This window comes from Podarcis erhardii, assembly GCF_964252035.2.
Source record: "Podarcis erhardii genome assembly, chromosome: 7".
Classification (NCBI taxonomy): Eukaryota; Metazoa; Chordata; class Lepidosauria; order Squamata; family Lacertidae; genus Podarcis; species Podarcis erhardii.
This window is the reverse complement of record NC_138511.1, coordinates 85,043,474-85,062,870: the sequence shown is the minus strand read 5'-3', so window position 1 is coordinate 85,062,870 and position 19,397 is coordinate 85,043,474. Positions and strand designations below refer to the sequence as shown.

The 19,397-nt window shown below is 43.2% G+C and overlaps 1 protein-coding gene and 1 long non-coding RNA gene across 2 annotated transcripts in view; both read left to right on the top strand.

Moving 5' to 3' along the window:
- Positions 1-19,397, top strand: part of LOC309346269 — a 242,295-nt gene that overhangs the window by 165,794 nt on the left and 57,104 nt on the right. The window lies entirely within an intron of this gene.
- Positions 1-19,397, top strand: part of ARHGAP35 (Rho GTPase activating protein 35) — an 89,916-nt gene that overhangs the window by 25,146 nt on the left and 45,373 nt on the right. The window contains exon 2 of the mRNA XM_081868647.1: positions 4,407-8,301. Coding sequence (XP_081724773.1) covers positions 4,465-8,301 — 3,837 coding nt within the window. The 5' untranslated portion in view covers positions 4,407-4,464. The remainder of the gene's footprint in view (positions 1-4,406; positions 8,302-19,397) is intronic.

The following is a 19,397-nucleotide window of genomic DNA, read 5'->3' as shown; positions in this document are numbered from 1 at the left end:
TCAACAATAAAACAATAATAAATAGAATTTGAAATACAGTGGTGCCTCGCTGGACGAAATTAATCTGTTCCGTGAGGCTCTTCGTACAGCGGTTTTTTCGTCTTGCGAAGCAAGCCCATTGACAGCTTAGCGGATTAGCGCTATTAGCGGTTTAGCGGCTTTTAGCGGATCAGCTGATAAGCGGTTTAGCGGCTTAGGAAAAGGGGGGGAAAGGGGAAAAACCCCGCAGGAACTCGCAAGACATTTTGTCTTGTGAAGCAAGCCCATAGGGAAATTTGTTTTGCGAAGTGCCTCCAAAACGGAAAACCCTTTCGTCTAGCGGGTTTTCTGTCTTGCGAGGCGTTCGTCTTGCGGGGCACCACTGTACAATACAAACTGGAATAAAAATGTCCATGTAAAAGGCTTGTGGGTTAAGGAATATTTATATGTGTATATTTACATTGAGGAGAAAGCTGCTGATCAATCCTCTGCCATTATCTTTCTTGGACTGCAGCATGAAAGGGAAATAGATAATCAGTCTTATAGTCAGGGTACTACATTGTACACCAGTAGGATCTGATTCTAAGGCCCCAAACCCCTTATGCTGACACTGTGATAGATGTTGTCCTGTGTGAGGTAATGTGTATAATCAAGAATGTTGACTGTGAATCTTTTAGGTTCAAATTTGAGGTGCCAAGCCCTGAGAGTTGCATGCAAAAAACTATTCTTGGTCTGAGCGCCATTGGCTGTAAAGATGCCTTTAACTGCTAAAACTAATTTACTATGAAAATTCTAGTAGAATTATGTTCTTTCAGGGTTGAGAATCTTGTTGCCCATTACTTTATATGCGAGAAAAGCCCAGCCCAAAACATTCCAGCTGCACCAGCTGCACTGAATGGACTTGGACTTAGTAGAAAATCTTTGATTTATAACTGTAAAATGAAGATAAAATATCCAGTTGGCTGTAGATTCAGAGCAGCCCTCAGTTTATAGTACGTGTCAACTTCCTCTATCCCACTTTTTTTGTAGTAGTCCAAATACTTAATCTGGTGACTCAGCTATTTTTTTTAACTACCTCTTAGAAAAGTTGAATGCACTTAAGATCAAATGTTCTAGGTTTCCTTTTCTAACTCAAGCGTACAATAGCATTTTCAAACGTACAGCAGCCTTTTGTCTTGTGTAATTCATTCCAACTGAAGAACTAGTTAAACTACATTATTCAGCCATCAAAGCAAAGGATAATTTATACTGGTTGTGGATTCAAAGTCCACATTCTCTAAAAACAGGCAAGTTGTAACTATGAAAGCAAGCAATGCCATTTGAATGCCTCCCCCCAAATTTTAAATGATAGTGTCAGTTTTAACATGTCACTAAAGCAGTATGATTGAGACTGCTGATTGTTTCGTAATTTAATTTAATAATTTAAATTTTGTTTCATTTTTTTATAAGAGTATTTTTAGGGTGCCTTGTAGGGATTAAGCCTCCCAAGGTGGATTATGTAACAGTATTTTAAATATTTTTAAATCACTAAGCAAATATTAAAACAGTTCTGGGAAGAAAAGAGCCACTTAAAAGCAAGTAGTTATGATACCACAGTAATATTACTTAAGAATTTACTTGGGTCTTTTCACACTTTTAACTGGTTGCTATCCTATTAGACTGAGCCTGTGAGTTCAGGGAGTTCAGTTCATCCTCCTGATGAATGGAATCATCAGCTGTTAATCTGGTACCATTCTTTACATTAAAAAAAACACCAAAGAGGTCTTTGGCTTGGTGCGTTTGGTTTGACAACATTGTGTACATAAACATTAAATATGTTTGAGTAGAGGGAGAGTAAGGAGTGTATGCTTGTAGTAGTAGTTTCATTATTTCTGTCTCTCTAAGACTGTGTTTTAAGTAAACAGCTTTTCTTGCTGTTCTCCAGGACAGAACTTTCTCACTCTCATTGTTGGTGATGGACTGTTTCAAGGAGTTTTGTAGCGAGGTGGCAAAGAGAGTTTATAGTTTGCGGACATGCGGCTAGTACCCACAGACCACATGGTGTGCCAGTTAATAGGTAGTTAGGATGATTTCTCATTCATTGTGATTAGTGCTTGGTTAGTAACCGCTGCCAGATAAATTGCAGAAAGTAGAAACACAGTTGTCCATCTAAACCTTTATTGGCATAACCTTTTGCCTGATGGGTAAGAGTTGCTCTCCTTTTCTAAACTAGCTTATCTGCACAGCTTTCCTTGCGAATTTCTTGTTTCAGGAAATCTGGAAGTGGTCTTGCCTCATGTTCCCATACGTGTCCTGTGTCTAGAGCATGCACCCCTAAACTTGGCCCCCCCAGCTGTTTTGGGACTACAACTCCCATCATCCCTAGCTAACAGGGCCAGTGGTCAGGGGTGATGGGAATTGTAGTCACAGAACTCCTGGAGGGCCGAGTTTGGAGATGCCTGGTCTAGAGCAGTGTTTCCCAACCTTGGGCCTCCAGCTGTTTTTGAACTACAATTCCCATCATCCCTGACCACTGGTCTTGCTAGCTAGGGATGATGGGAGTTGTAGGCCAAAAACATCTGGAGGCCCAAGGTTGGGAAACACTGGTCTAGAGTATTTGAAATCACCCCAAACAAGAGATACCTAGATACACTGATAAATCTGGGCTGAGTAATGCAAGAATTTTTCTCCCTCAAGGAAACTTATGGAGCACTTTGGGAATATTGCCAGCTGGATTTTGCAGTAGGTAGCAATTGCCAAAATTCAAGTGTTGCTAAAACCCCCATATTGTCACAGTGGACAACATTTTTAAAAGTAACCAAACCCCAATATTCTAACGCAGGTAATGAGCAGTTGTGGTCCATTGCAAAGAATGTTGGGTTTGGGAGGCTTCAGTTAAAAGTTTTCTTGTGTTTTAGTGGCCTTGGCCAATAAGTTCCTCATGGATGCAGTGGCCATTTAGTTATTTTGAAGATGAGCAAGAAAAACTATTAAGGCAACTTACACACTGAAAATACTATATTTTTTTTATTCCACGTGTCTCAAGGCAGCATACAAAGCCTATATATGTATATTGCTGAGGGCGGGGGATCCCCTGAAATGTGACAGTGACAGAATATATTGTTCATTAGAATGCTCACTTTGTTCACAGCTACATTGATTTCTGTTTTGTCAATTGCCATGGTGCTTTGGATACTGCCTAGAATAAGTGTTCTGACTGTGCACCAGTCGAGCTTTGGTACATAGTTCACATTTTTAAGCTTCTCCTAATAACACGAACAAATTCAAACAACAAGTGATAGTCCTCTTGCAAGGGCTTACTGACCTTGAGCAATATGAGTAGGCAGACATTGTGCAAATGGAAATCAGAATACTTAAGGGTATGTTCTTTCCCTGCCAGGGATTCTGTGCCTCCAACAGCCTTCCAGCAGGTGAATGTTCAACAGGTCCACATTTGCCCTTTTGATGCCAAAGAAAGCTTCAATTGTCAATTTCTGCCTGTCAAAAAACCATTTAAAAACACAGGACTTTTGCCAAGAGAAGATGACTTCAATATTATATGGGATAATTGTCCACACAGCTCCTATCTTGTGTCTCCATGGTCCCCCCTTCTGTCCCTCATTCTGCTATCACTTCTTTGTGGCCCCCAATGCATTCCCCTCCCCCTACAGAACTGACGGAAGCAATGAGAGAGAAGTAATGGACTCATAGTACAAGGCTTATATAAAATGCAGCCTTCCATGATGCTTCCCCTGCGTTAAAACAGGGCTGCATTGTAGAGGCTGTGGGCGGGGTTTTCTTCTTGCTTCGTACCATGAAGAAGAATTTTTTTTGGAAGGGTCAATAGAGCTACTTCCTAAAAGTGTGTGCAAGTCTTTTTCCTTTCCATCCTTCCTAAAATCAAGAGAACTGCACAAGCAGCTTTTGCGGTATTGCATTGTTGGGTCTTCCAAGTGCTTCCTCTTTCTTCCTGGTGCGAAGCAAGAAGGGCAGCACTCCTGCCTATAGAGACAGTGTCTTGGAAGCTGTTTGTAATATAGAATACTTATTAGCATTACTGGCATTCAGGTTTGCACCCCATAACAGTGGACCCATTTCCTTTTCAGGAAAGAAAGGGGAAGAGGAAAAATTGCCTGTGGAACCGACTGCCCCCCCCCTTTATGCTGCTTTTAAAATGAGAAAGGATATTAGGGCTGTAAAGACGGTTGTAGAAGGGGTGTTCTTTACTTGTTTCCTGGTAGTGTGTGTGAGAGAGAATTCCAGGAGCAATTTTCAGAACCCAGCCTCAAAATCAGTTTCTACTTTAATATTTGTCTTCGTAATACATTTAAAGCATAACTTGTCCTTTTATCATTTTATCTCATGTTTGTGCTAAAGATATTTCTTAGAACCATGCTAGTGCTATCCCTTTAATCATCCTAAGACTGTGTTTGTTTTCTTTTCTCTAGGGGGGAATGCTGTCTATCCAGTGCTGAGGATCATTGACAACTGAGCTGCTGATGGCGCATGCAGCAGGGAAATAGCCACCTTCGCTGTCCTGGAGATGATTCACCTGGATCGCCAACAGCCATCCAGTCATTTTTGATATTGCATGGGAGTGCGGCAGACTCTAATACTCTAGGAAGAAGCCGAGTGTGGCAGGATGTTTGGATGATGATGATGGCAAGGAAGCAAGATGTTCGCATTCCCACCTACAACATCAGTGTGGTGGGGTTGTCTGGGACAGAAAAAGAGAAAGGGCAGTGTGGCATTGGGAAGTCTTGCCTGTGCAATCGGTTTGTACGGCCCAGGGCAGATGACTTCCATTTGGACCACACTTCGGTTCTCAGCACCAGTGACTTTGGAGGAAGGGTGGTTAACAATGACCACTTCTTGTACTGGGGGGAAGTTGTGCGTTCTTTGGAGGACTGTGTGGAATGTAAAATGCATATTGTGGAGCAGACTGAGTTTATTGATGACCAGACTTTTCAGCCCCACCGCAGCACAGCCCTGCAGCCCTACATCAAAAGGGCGGCTGCGACAAAACTCGCATCAGCTGAAAAGCTCATGTACTTTTGCACTGATCAGCTTGGGCTGGAGCAAGACTTTGAACAGAAGCAGATGCCAGATGGGAAGCTGCTGGTGGACGGCTTTCTCCTCTGCATCGACGTCAGCAGGGGTATGAACAGGAACTTTGACGATCAGCTCAAGTTTGTTTCAAACCTGTACAATCAACTCACGAAAACTAAAAAGCCCACTGTGGTGGTTCTGACAAAGTGTGACGAAGGAGTGGAGCGGTACATTAGAGATGCGCACACTTTTGCCTTAAGCAAAAAGAACCTCCAGGTGGTGGAGACGTCTGCCAGATCCAATGTGAACGTTGACTTGGCTTTCAGCACTTTAGTGCAGCTGATCGACAAAAGCAGGGGCAAAACTAAAATTATCCCTTACTTTGAGGCTTTGAAGCAGCAGAGCCAGCAGATTGCTGCTGCTAAAGATAAGTACGAGTGGCTGGTGAGCCGCATAGTCAAAAACCACAATGAGACTTGGTTGAATGTCTCACGGAAGATGCAGTCCTCCCCTGAGTATCAGGATTATGTGTATCTGGAAGGGACGCAGAAAGCCAAGAAGCTCTTCCTGCAGCACATTCATCGCCTCAAACAAGAACATATAGAGCGCAGGAGGAAGATGTACCTTGCCTCGTTGCCCCTTGCTTTTGATGCCCTTGTTCCAGACCTGGATGAAATAAACCACTTGAGCTGCATAAAAATGGAGAAGCTGCTGGAGACAAAACCAGACTTCTTGAAGTGGTTTGTTGTTCTTGAAGAGACCCCCTGGGATGCCACCAGCCATATAGATAACATGGAGAATGAGCGCATTCCATTTGACCTGATGGAGACCCTGCCTGCTCAGCAGCTCTATGAGGCCCACTTAGAGAAGTTGAGGAATGAGAGGAAAAGGGCAGAAATGAGAAGGTCTTTCAAAGAGAACTTGGAGACTTCCCCTTTCATAACACCAGGAAAACCTTGGGAAGAAGCTCGCAGTTTCATCATGAATGAGGATTTTTATATGTGGCTTGAGGAGTCTGTCTACATGGATATTTACAGTAGACATCAAAAGCAAATTATAGAGAGGGCCAAGGAAGAATTTCAGGAACTGCTTTTAGAGTACTCAGAACTGTTCTATGAACTGGAGCTTGATGCCAAACCAAGCAAGGAGAAAATGGGTGTCATCCAGGATGTGTTGGGTGAAGAGCAGAGATTTAAAGCACTACAAAAGCTGCAAGCTGAACGAGATGCCCTGATCTTGAAACACATTCATTTTGTTTACCACCCAACAAAGGAAACCTGTCCCAGCTGTCCAGCTTGCATAGATGCTAAAATCGAGCACTTGATAAGTTCTAGGTTTATCAGGCCATCTGATCGCAATCAGAAAAACTTGCTTTCAGATTCCAATATAGATAGAATCAATCTAGTCATTCTTGGTAAAGATGGACTTGCACGTGAGCTAGCAAATGAGATTCGAGCTCTTTGCACAAATGATGACAAGTATGTGATAGATGGGAAGATGTATGAGCTCTCATTGAGACCTATAGAGGGTAATGTCAGACTTCCTGTTAATTCTTTCCAGACACCAACATTTCAGCCGCATGGTTGCCTCTGCCTTTATAACTCTAAGGAATCTCTGTCTTACGTTGTTGAAAGTATTGAAAAGAGCAGAGAGTCAACCCTTGGCCGAAGGGACAACCACTTAGTTCATCTTCCTCTGACTCTGATTCTGGTCAACAAGAGAGGAGATACCAGTGGAGAAACACTACACAGTTTAATACAGCAAGGACAGCAGATTGCCAGCAAGCTACAATGTGTCTTCCTCGACCCTGCTTCTACTGGCATTGGATATGGGCGTAATATTAATGAAAAGCAGATCAGTCAAGTTCTGAAAGGCTTGCTGGACTCAAAGCGAAACTTAAATCTTATGAGCTCAACAGCAAGCATTAAAGATCTGGCTGATATCGACCTTCGGATTGTCATGTGCTTGTTGTGCGGAGATCCTTTTAATGCAGATGATATTATTCTACCTATTCTTCAGTCCCAAACCTGTAGGCCTTCCCAGTGTGGAAGCAGCAATTCTGTCTTACTTGAATATCCCATAGGACCACACAAGAGGCGTATAGAACTCTCCTTGCTTTCATACCATTCCTCTTTTAGCATTAGGAAAAGCTGGTTGGTCCATGGCTACATTTTGTTTTATTCAGCTAAACGTAAAGCATCTTTGGCTATGTTACGTGCCTTTCTTTGTGAAGTGCAGGACATTATCCCTGTTCAGATAGTGGCACTCACTGATGGCTCAATAGATGTTCTAGACAATGATTTAAGCAGAGAACAGTTAACCGAAGGAGAAGAAATTGCCCAGGATATAGATGGGAAGTTTACAACCATACCTTGTAGTCAACCTCAACATAAACTAGAGATTTTTCATCTGTTTTTCAAAGATGTGGTGGAGAGGAAAAACATCATTGAAGCTACCCACATGTACGATAATGCCGCTGAAGCGTGCAGCACCACAGAAGAAGTGTTCAATTCACCCCGGGCTGGCTCGCCTCTCTGTAATTCAAACCTTCATGATTCAGAAGAAGATATTGAGCCTCCAACCTACAGCCCTTTCAGAGATGACACATCCATGCCCACTTTGTCCAAAGATCTTTCTAAACTTTCCATGGAGTTGGAGGGGAATGATGGTCTTTCTGTCTTTTCTGCTATGAGCACTTTTGAAAGCAAATTGAACAACAAAGTACCTCCGCCAGTGAAACCAAAGCCCCCTGTCCACTTTGATATTAAGGGGGACCTCTCCTATTTGGACCAAGGGCATAGGGATGCACAGAGGAAGTCCATGTCTTCGACCACGTGGCCACCTACAGATGGCTTTGACCCTTCCGATTATGCGGAACCCATGGACGCAGTAGTGAAACCAAGGAACGAGGAGGAAAATATCTACTCTGTGCCTCACGACAGCACCCAAGGCAAAATCATCACCATTCGTAACATTAACAAAACCCAGTCCAATGGCAGTGGCAACGGGTCGGACAGTGAAATGGACACAAGCTCCTTAGAACGAGGCCGGAAGGTGTCCATCATTAGTAAACCAGTGTTGTATCGGACAAGATGCACGAGGCTTGGGAGATTTGCCAGTTACAGGACCAGTTTCAGTGTAGGGAGTGATGATGAATTGGGGCCAATTAGGAAGAAAGAAGAAGACCACACTTCCCAAGGATATAAGGGAGATAACGCTGTCATTCCATATGAGACGACTGATGAAGATCCAAGGAAAAGAAACATCTTACGTAGCTTGAGGAGGACAACAAAGGTAACTTAATACTTTCAACGTGTTTTTAATTTTCATTTTCAAGGTTTTTTACTAAGATAATCAGAGTTACAATACGAGTGCAAACATTCAAATTGTATGAAATATGAACAGCTCTCTTACCTATTCAGCAGTCTGTATATGTGAGAAAATTGTAAAGGATGCCATCAAATTCTTTCCAGAGTTTGTATGGAAACTGAAAACAAATGTGCATTTTCCTTTTCCTTTTTTTTTTTTTTTTGGAAATATTTTCTGATGACCTTTCCTGATCAAGATGATAGATTAGATGCGTCTGCTTTATAAGGGTGGAAAATGTGTTGTAATGAAAGGTTATAAATTGTTTCCCCCCTTTACATTCCATTTTTCATTTTCAAGTCCAGCTTCTAAAAGCAAATTGGGAACAAGTAGCAGCTGATTCCTTCTTATGGAGTAGAGAATTTTGAAGAACATTTGTCTGGCATGCAGTGTGAAGCTTGTGTTTAAACTTAATATTTGGGAGCTTCATTGTTGTTCTAAAATGGAATGACTTGAAATATCCCATCCAGAATGTGCAGAGAAGCCAGCTTTTAATCTTGTAAATAGGATATGTGGAAAGCTAGTTTTCATGTAAGATTTATCTCTTCGTTTCAAACTTTTCTTTCACTGAGTTATTTTCTTAATTTGGGTTTTTTCCATTACAACACAAACAGCTACTGAACAGAAGTAGGTTCATTTCTTTTATGCAAAGACTTTTGTCTCTTTAAACAATGTCGTGACTGCTTTGCAAAACAGTGGTGATTTCATACTTGCAGCAGCTGCCCTCTTGCCAGCAGGGTATACTTCTCTTCATTGGCATTAGAGCCCTGTTCCTGGAAGAGAGAAAAAACACAAAGGCAGACTAAACTGGTAAAACCCCTTTTGAGGAAGCTTCAGTAATAGCTTGGAGCTTTCTTTTTCTTGCAGGTTTTTTAATATATATATTTTGCTTCAGAATTCTGTAATGGCATAATACAGTGGGAGCTGGAAGTATTAAAAGTTAAAAGTCTAATTTCCTCTTCCTGAATCCCACGATGGCTTCTGCATCTCCCAGTAGGAAAGCAAGTGTTAATAAGAAAGAATGTGAATGCCGTTAATTCTTCTGTTCTGGTGTAGACTGTGTGTGCATACCACAGCACCTATTTGAACTCCCAGTAAAGAGAGAGTAGACTTGGACGTGCAAAGGAGAGTGGAGGTCAGCCCTCTAAGCATTTTCATGAAGTGTAGAAGCAGTATCTAGAAGTGTTAGCTTACCCCTCAGAAAACAACCCAAAACTGTGACTGGAATGCATTCAAAGGCCGAGGGGAAAGGCTTGGGAGGTGCTAACCTACTGCATAGCCAGCAGAGGGAGCACAAGTTAACTGCCAGACATAACTTCCAAAGCTTAAAAGCTGATGCAAGAACAGTAAATTGAAAGCTTTTGTGAATTTCAAGCCTTGTTGGCAGTACAGAGGGAGCATCTCAAATACTTGCTTAATAGAAAAAAGGACAAATGGGAGGAGAGCTGTACTTTTAGGGAATAAATAATGCAGTGGAGTGGGCTCTTGGTGGCATCTCACTTTTTAAATAGCATATTCATTCAAGTTAGGTGTGTTAATATTTGTGCTCCTAAGGAAGGTATCAACAGGCAACTTTCTCTATGGGTCTTAAAACATGAGGCTCTTCAGCGTTTGCATGCTCTGAAAAGCAGCCTTGTTTAAGCAGCAGCACCTACTCACCAGTCTGCTAAGAAAGCCTGGAAGTCAGCACAGACATGCTTTCTCATCACCCGGAGTGGTTTGTAGCTTCAGCGACACTAACAACTATGCCGATCTGCAAGTGGTAATCACAAGAAGTTTAATGCTAAGTTTGATAACCAAATAAGGTTGGTACAGACATACAGTACTTTAAAAAAAATATTTTTTTTAAAAAATGAATAGCTATTCCTTCTCAATGTGTTGTGAATCGCCCTGAGATGTGTGGATGAATGGCGTTATACAAATTTAATTAATAATAATAATAATAAAAGCCAGCATGTCAAGCAGTGTTAGAAACTGAGATACGAAAGCTAGGAACTAAATGGCACCTAGGTTTTGGGCGCAGCAACAGAATGTCTAGATGCACTTTTTTTATAACAAGCAGTGCTGAAAATGAATGAACTGCAGCTAAAATATTATGTTCATTTTTCGCATGGTCTAGTCCTTCCCCTGCCCACCGCCCCAATATTCTTAAGAGAGTCTCTTCTCCAGTCTTCAGAGAGTAGCTGGCAGTGGGGAGGCAGAAAAAAGCCCTTCTTTCCTTCCACTCTGCAGTTTTAATCTGAAATCTTAGGCACAGTACTGCGCCCAGAGCTCAGAAACTGCTTGCATTAATGAAATTCCCTGTCACAAAATGCTCTTAGAACAATGGGAGTTTTGAGCACTGGTGTTCTGCATTTCCCTCCCTCTAAATTCTCAGTTGGTACTTAACTTAAAATTCTCCCCCATCTTGCTTTGCTGGGACTCTGGTCCAAAACATACACAGCAACAGTTGCTTTTTATAACAGAAAAAGATGTTGAAAGATCTATTCACAGAGCTCCCATCCTATATGTAGTTTGATTCTCCATCTTCTGCCTCAGTGTCGCATGTATTTTCACTGTCAGTCTAGAAAGTGACTTAAATTTAGCAGACATCTTCTGAGTACATTTTTGTCTTCGAAGAGCAATCTGCAGAGCTTAGGCTCCAAATTCTGCAGATTATTTTCTTAACATCTCATCAGATAGTACAGCTTGCTCCAGGGCAGATTATATTACTTGTACTTCTTAAAGTGTGTTGGAACAGCAGCTTTCTTTCCTGGAATCTTAGATTGTCCTAATGGGGCAAAATGTCTGTCAGGAGTGCAGAACCTTTTCTAGCTAATGGGCCAGATCCTTAGCTCCCTACCCTTAAAGGGGAAAATTTTACAGATGAGCAGGGCTGCTTACCTGTCAATCACCTGATGTTATTATAGTGATGTTGGGTGATGTTGCACTTGGAAGTCCCAGGTGTTGGGACTTCAAAGTGCAGCTCAGGACTGCTTGTGAGCTCTTTTGCAAACAGTCCCGGTTTGCAAACCAGAAGTTTAAAGAGCAGTGCAGGTCTGTTTGCAAAACTGTTTCTGAACAACTTTTTGCTACGTTTCCCTGTTTCCAACAGGGGAACAAACACATGCCGCCAAACAGCAGGATTGAACTCTTTGCTCACTAGTTGCTGAGCAGAGGGTTCAATCTTAATGGCAGCAAGGATCTGGTTTGCCCAATATGTTCCCAGCAAGGATTGAATACTACCCTCCTGCCCATCAGATAATGGCACCCAGTGACATTAGCTGATGAACAAGTGGGGATTGTTTAAGGAAAATTGCCTTGTAGGCCAACTTGGACCCCTTATGATCATGAGTCATTTGTGGGCTGGAGGTTCCTCATCACTGAAGTAAGTACATGTTCACAAACTCTTGGAAGGGATATGTTGGTAGAGATGATGGCAAAGTTTCAAATTGTAAGCTTGGTCTGTTCTCTGGCTTAATTTATTCCTTTGTACATTTATCAGTGATGCATTGCATCCTTAACAGCTCAGCTGTGTTCTGTTGATATCTTTACACTTTCCTCTTTTATGTATGTGCATTTCCCTCCCCAAAAAACATTGTCTATATTTGCACTAGGCAGTCTTACCATAACACTGCCCCTGCTACATGGGTAGATTCTTAAATGCTCTATTGCCTCCATCAGGTCCCTGTATCACAGATTTCTTCTTTTTTCAATCACATTGATTTTTCAAAAAGTTTTTTTTTAGTAACAAATCTCTTCCCCTTTCTATCTGCATTCTTAGGCTGCAAGTTTAGTAGCTGACTCAGCATATGGTCTTAAGCCAGTTGTGTACAGAGACAGTAACTTAATTTTATCTAGATTTCTCTGTTAATGGCAACAAAATGATACTGCGTTTTTACAATGAACTATAAACTGCTTAGTCTAGTAGGTCAGTCGGACTCCGCTGTTGATCACAGCAAGAATGTTACCAAATTTCACCGTTCCAAAATTAAGTAATTGGCTATGGCCCAGATCATTATTGAAGCAGGTTTGTAGCACACACCTTCCCATTGGCACTAATTGATCGTCATGTTGGCAGTCTCATTAAGTTGACAATGAAAGCGTTATTTGGATGCTTAGCTCACTTAATCTATGTCAAGATAGTGAAAACCCAGAACTGCGACGTTCAGTTTCACCCAAAAAATATTTTGGCTAAGAACATTTATAACATAGAACAGGCGTTTATTTCCTTTTCTGTACTCTAACCCTGCTGAAGATAGTTCCTCCTACTAGAATGTGTAAAACTAAGAATATAGTCCTTTTGAATAGAATGTCTCCTGGAATCATTCTGCATTTTTTAGAACTATGTCATCGTAATATGCTGATTGCACAGTGTAGAATGGTAGTTAAACTGGGTTTACAGCTCCCAGTTGTCTTTGACATGCAAGTCACATCTATGTATTGGTTATGAGCTTCACTGTGTGAATTGCTCTTCAGAGTACTTCTTGAAATTGTTACAAAGTGATCTAGTGTTCTCACTGCCCATGTTAATACATAATAAGTCAGACCTTCTGCCTTAACCATAGTTTACTGTGAACCACTACTGTGCAGTCAAATCCATACTTCTTTCCCAAGCTCCTCCTTGAAGAATTAAGACACAGAAGGGTATGTGAAATGGTCAACCTCAGTGGTTCCCAATTAGCTAAGTACTGCAGATCCCTTGCTTTTTCAAAACCCAAGCCATGGACCCCCTACTTTTGAAAAGTTTGATATATCTGTGGTAATTTTTATTATGTGAATGGTGCCACAGACCCCCTGGGTGGGTTACCACCAATTGGGAACCACTGGTCTACCCAATTAAACCTTTGGTAGATACTTGATTGTACGATGACTATGTTGTGTATTCTTTATGCATTGTTTTCCACACCCTTTTTCTTCTTGGCTACGAGCCAGGAAGCAGGAGTCCCAAGGCAGGTTCCAAATGAGTCTCTAACATATTGATAAATAATAAACAGCATTCTCTGCAGTCCTTCTGCTGCAATCCTTTTAATGCTGGGTTGCGCTTCAGGCACCTGCAGCTTTATAGAAGTTATAAGCATGCAAGAGGAACTGGGAGGCCTGTCTGCCATTTAAAGACAATGCAGTGAGTGTGAAGAATAGTTCCATTGTGTTGGATGGTCATAGATCTTCAAATAGTTCTGCTTAGTGCTTCAGTAGTGCTGGGGGTGAAATCTATGATCTGGCATATGTGACCCCCCCCCCCACGAGCCAACATACATGTGTGTAAATGTGTAGCGCAGAGGACTCCTTAATGTTTTTTCATAGCTAAGAATTCACTAGGCTAAATGAAGGTAAACTCTGGAATGGTGTTGCTTTCCCTTCGCTGGACTGCTTGCTGCTGCTGTGTAACATTTTAATGGCTCCCTAATGACAGACACATGCCTGGGTGAGGGTAGCGGGCTCAGACATCTGGCAAGCACTGCTGCGATGGTATTTCCAGCAGGGACTTCTTGCTTTTAACCCTTTTGATGACTGAAACATTTGTTAGGTCCCTGGTTGCGATTATGAAAGTTTAGGAAGTTGCCTCATACAAGGTCAAATTCTTGGTCTCTGTAGGCCAGGGGTGACTAACCTGAGGCCCTCCAAATGCTAGTGGATTCCGCCTCCCAGCAGCCCCAGTCAGCATGGGAGCTGTACTCAACAACATTTTTTTGGGGGGGGGGGAGGGCACAGATTAGCTATTCCTGATCTAGGCTCAGTGTTGTCTACTCTTGACTGGCAGCAGTTTTCCAGGGTTCCCAAGCAGGGGTCTTTCCCATCACCTGCTGCCTGTCCCATTTATTTATGCCAATACAATCAAAATAACTTTATTGTACTAGCCATTGGCCATGACAAATCGGAATAAAAATTACCGTATTTTTCGCTCTATAACACGCACCAGACCATAACACGCACGTAGTTTTTAGAGGAGGAAAACAAGAAAAAAAATATTCTAAACGAAACAGTGGATGTATGATTTTTGTGATTCATGCTGTGGCCACAGACATGTGATCTGACAGTGAGTTTGGAGTAGCTCAATGCAAAAATCCTGAGGATCCACGTGGATCCATGCTTTGTAACCACGTTTTTGCACCACTGCGGCCCCAGGCGACAGTGGGTGCGTGATTTTTTTGGTGCAAGATGTAGCCATGGACATGCTATGTGATCTGATGGTGAATTTGGGGTGACCCAGTGCAAAAATCCTGAGGATCCATGTGGATCCGTGCTTTGTAACCACGTTTTAAGTGGGGAGGGAAAGAAAAGCACTCAAGGGACAAGGAGCACGCGTGGGGTGTGTGGAGAAGGATGCTGCTAATAATGAAGAAGGGGGGTATAAGGGGAGAAGGCTCCTCTCCTCTCCCGCTTTGCTCCTTTAAAGCAAGCAGGCTCTCTGTCCCTCTCTCCTCCCCACTCAGCGGCTCTTCTCCCACTTTGCTGTTTCAAAGCGAGCCACGGAGGAGGGAAGGAAGGGGACCCATGGATCCTCTGCTCACGACTGCAGCAGATCCCCCCCGCCACCCATAGGCATTCGCTCCATAACACGCACAGACATTTCCCCTTACTTTCTAGGAAGAAAAAAGTGAGTGTTATGGTGCAAAAAATACGGTAAATACAGGCAAAAGCACAATTTATAGTCTCTATTTAGATCTCTGCCTCTCTATTACAGTTCACTGCTATATTGTCCAGGGTCCCCTTTCTGATCCTTCTGGTTGCCAAAACCAGTATTTTTGCCCTCCCTACTAACTGAAGCTCTTGAGGCGGCTTACTAGATATCTGAAACACAATAAAATAGATATCGACACAGTAGTCACTGCAGCAGGGCAAAGGTGTATGTACTGTATGTAAGCCCCCACCTATGTTCTCTGATGTTAAAACAAATTGCATTCTGCAACTGAGTCTCCTGGCCTGGAACTGACTGTTGAAGAAGCTACATGTTAGTCCCACACAGGCCAGGATGTCCTTGCTGCTGCTACTGCTGCTGTCTTTCACAGCCCTGGGGGCTGATGGAGGAGCTGCTGGGGGAGCAAAGATGTTACATGCCTTCCTCTCATATGTTCTTTCAACTGAAGTTGCTGGGGATTGAATGTGGGACACTTTCTCTGCCAGGCATGTGCTCTGCCACTGAGCTTTCACCCCTTCCTTTATTGTGATGTAGTGTGCATTTTTATTAACATTTTAACCTGTTTGTCTGGGGCCTCAAAGCAGAAATCTGTGGGCAGGTCTTAAATGTCCAGGAGCAGGGGGAGCTTGGCATATATTCTGGTGGCTGCATGCCATTTTTGCCCATGCCTCCATTTTGGTCAAGTGTGTGGCTAGAAAAGGTCATAGCTACATTGAGCCCTTGCACTAGTTCTGTGATTTGGTCTAGGTTTTCATTCCAAGTTAGATAGCTGTGTCTTGCTCCCTTGGGCAGCTTGGCCAGGGAAATGAGGCTAGAATCCCAAGCCCGTTTCACTTTATAGAATCATAGAGTTGGAAGAGACCACAAGGGCCATCGAGTCCAACCCCCTGCCAAGCAGGAAACACCATCAGAGCACTCCTGACATATGGTTGTCAAGCCTCTGCTTAAAGACCTCCAAAGAAGGAGACTCCACCACACTCCTTGGCAGCAAATTCCACTGTCGAACAGCTCTCACTGTCAGGAAGTTCCTCCTAATGTTTAGGTGGAATCTTTTTTCTTGTAGTTTGGAACCATTGCTCCGTGTCCGCTTCTCTGGAGCAGCAGAAAACAACCTTTCTCCCTCCTTTATGTGACATCCTCTCCAGGCTAAACATGCCCAGTTCCCTTAGCCGTTCCTCATAAGGCATCGTTTCCAGGCCTTTGACCATTTTGGTTGCCCTCCTCTGGACCCGTTCCAGTTTGTCAGTGTCCTCCTTGAACTGTGGTGCCCAGAACTGGACACAGTACTCCAGGTGAGGTCTGACCAGAGCAGAATACAGTGGCTCTATTACTTCCCTTGATCTAGATGCAATACTCCTATTGATGCAGCCCAGAATTGCATTGGCTTTTTTAGCTGCCGCGTCACACTGTTGGCTCATGTCAAGTTTGTGGTCAACCAAGACTCCTAGATCCTTTTCACATGTACTGCTCTCAAGCCAGGTGTCACCCATCTTGTATTTGTGCCTCTCATTTTTTTTGCCCAAGTGCAATACTTTACATTTCTCCCTGTTAAAATTCATCTTGTTTGTTTTGGCCCAGTTCTCTAATCTGTCAAGATCATTTTGAAGTGTGATCCTGTCCTCTGGGGTGTTAGCCACCCCTCCCAGTTTGGTGTCATCTGCAAATTTGATCAGGATGCCCTTGAGTCCATCTTCCAAGTCGTTGATAAAAATGTTGAATAAGACCGGGCCCAAGGCAGAACCCTGTGGCACCCCACTAGTCACTCTTCTAGTCAGCCTTGAAGTAATAGCTGCAGAGCGCTAGGTATTCCATCACTTTTCCACTAATGCTGTTGGTGAACAGAGAGAAATGTTGCCAGTTGATTGAACCCCCATGCTTTTGTCACTTAATATTGCATCCCATTTACTACTTTAAGAAGCAGGGGGGGAATTCATAGCTTTGAGATTTGTATTAGGCTTTCCTCCTGCTGTGCTGTACATCATTAAAATGATGTACAGTGTGAAAGCTTTTCACTGATTTGAGTCATCACAATTATACTCTCCTATCTCATCTCAGCGCTAGATCTTTTTTCTTTTCTTCTGCTGAGGTGTTGATTGCAAATCATCGGTGCTTCTGCATTGCCTGCTGGATTTGTTTGCGCTGGTGGGGGAACCTCTGTAGCTTTAGGCAGTACATCTTTGCATTAATGTGGGCAGCTTCCTAAAGAGCATGTGCTGAGTTCGTTTAATCTTGATACATTATCTGCCATGGGGGACTTAACTTCTGGCTCAACAAAGTTTTTTATATGTCCAGTGTGAAAGAATGAGCAAAAAAGTGTGTAGCAAACTGGAGGTGGGCCAACAAATTGAAACTGAATCCAAACAGGATGAAGGTACTGTGTCTTCAAAGTTCCTGAGACCAGGAAGCAGGAATACCACCTGTTCTGGAATGGGTTGCACTCCCCTGGAAAGAGCAGGTGGAGATCCACCTTGATCCCCCATTGCTTGGGAGTGCCTATTTCAAGCTACAGCATTTCCTGGACGAAGAGAAGTTTGCAACAGTGATCCATGCCCTGGTAACCTCCAGATTGGACTATTGTAATGTACTGTTTGTAGGGTACCCTTGAAGAGGGTTCTGACCTTTTAACCCTTACTAGACTAAATAACAAACTCGCTTCTGCTGTATTGCCATTTTTGGCTGATGTTTGTATGGATCTTAATGTTTCAACTGATATTTTACTCTAGCATGTATGATTTATAAATATCCCAATCTTACAAATTCATGCATCACATGCTTTATACCGTATTTTTCGCTCTATAACACGCACCTGACCATAACACGCACATCGTTTTTAGAGGAGGAAAACAAGGGAAAAAACATTCTGAATGAAACAGTGGATGTATCATTTTTGGGCTTCATGCTGTGGCCACAGACGTGTGATCTGATGGTGAATTTGGGGTGACCCAATGCAAAAATCCTGAGAATTCCTGTGGATCCATGCTTTGTAACCACGTTTTTGCACCATTGCTGCCCCAGGCAACAGTGGGTGCGTGATTTTTTTGGTGCAGGCTGTAGCCATGGACATGCTATGTGATCTGATGGTGAATTTGGGGTGACCCAATGCAAAGATCCTGAGAATCCCTGTGGATCCATGCTTTGTAACCACGTTTTTGCACCATTGCAGCCCCAGGCAACAGTGGGTGCGTGATTTTTTTGGTGCAGGCTGTAGCCATGGACATGCTATGTGATCTGATGGTGAATTTGGGGTGACCCAATGCAAAGATCCTGAGAATCCCTGTGGATCCATGCTTTGTAACCACATTTTTGCACCATTGCAGCCCCAGGCAACAGTGGGTGCGTGATTTTTTTGGTGCAGGCTGTAGCCATGGACATGCTATGTGATCTGATGGTGAATTTGGGGTGACCCAATGCAAAGATCCTGAGGATCCATGTGGATCTATGCTTTGTAACCACATTTTAAGTGGGGAGCGAAGGAAAAACAAAGAAGGGACATGAGAGGGGTGTGCAGAGAAGCAGCTGGCTAAGAATGCAGGAGAGGGATTTAACGGGAGGGAGGAAAGAAAGGCAAAAGTTTCCCCCCACCCAAGCCAGCCGTCTCTCTCTCTCTCTCTCTCTCCCTCCCTCCCTCTCTCCCTCCCTCCCTCCCTCCCTCCCCCCCTCCCTCCCTCCCCCTCTCTCTCTCCCTCCCCCCCCTCTCTCCCTCCCTTCCCCCCTCTCTCTCCCTCCCCCTCCCCCCTCTCTCTCTCCCTTCCCCCCTCTCTCTCCCTCTCCCCCAGCAGCACAGAGAGGAATTCCCCTCTGCTTGCCTGGAGGGGAGGGGCTTTCCCTGCTCTTTGTTCCGTTTCAGCAAACACAGCAACGAAACAGAGGAGGGTGGGCAGTAGGACCCTGAGGCAGAATGCAGAAAAGCAGCCACTTCCTCTTTTCAGGTTTCGCTTCTCCGTGCAGCGCCGCGATTTGATTTTTTGCCTGATTTTTCGGCTCCAGGGACCACACATTCGCTCTATAACACGCACAGACATTTCCCCTTCCTTTTTAGGAGAAAAAATCTGCGTGTTATAGAGGGAAAAATACGGTACTTTATATCCATTTGTAGAGATGCTTGACGCGAAATCAGAGTTGATGTGTCTGTGGTTGGATCCAGCACGGCTGCTCTTACGTTTTTGGGTACTTAAATGTGTGGCTTATCCTGTGAAGTCAAAAATATTAGTAAATATTCCCTAGTTTAAGGTGTTACTAATTTATTTCTCACCCAATGCAAAAAGAGATAAAAGGCAGTTTATATTAAATGACAGATTTAATAGGTGGTCTTCTTCCTTGGCAATCATTTGTAACTGAGTAGGATTGTCTTCCGAGGGACGTGGATGGTGCTGTGGGTTAAATCACATAGCCTAGGACTTGC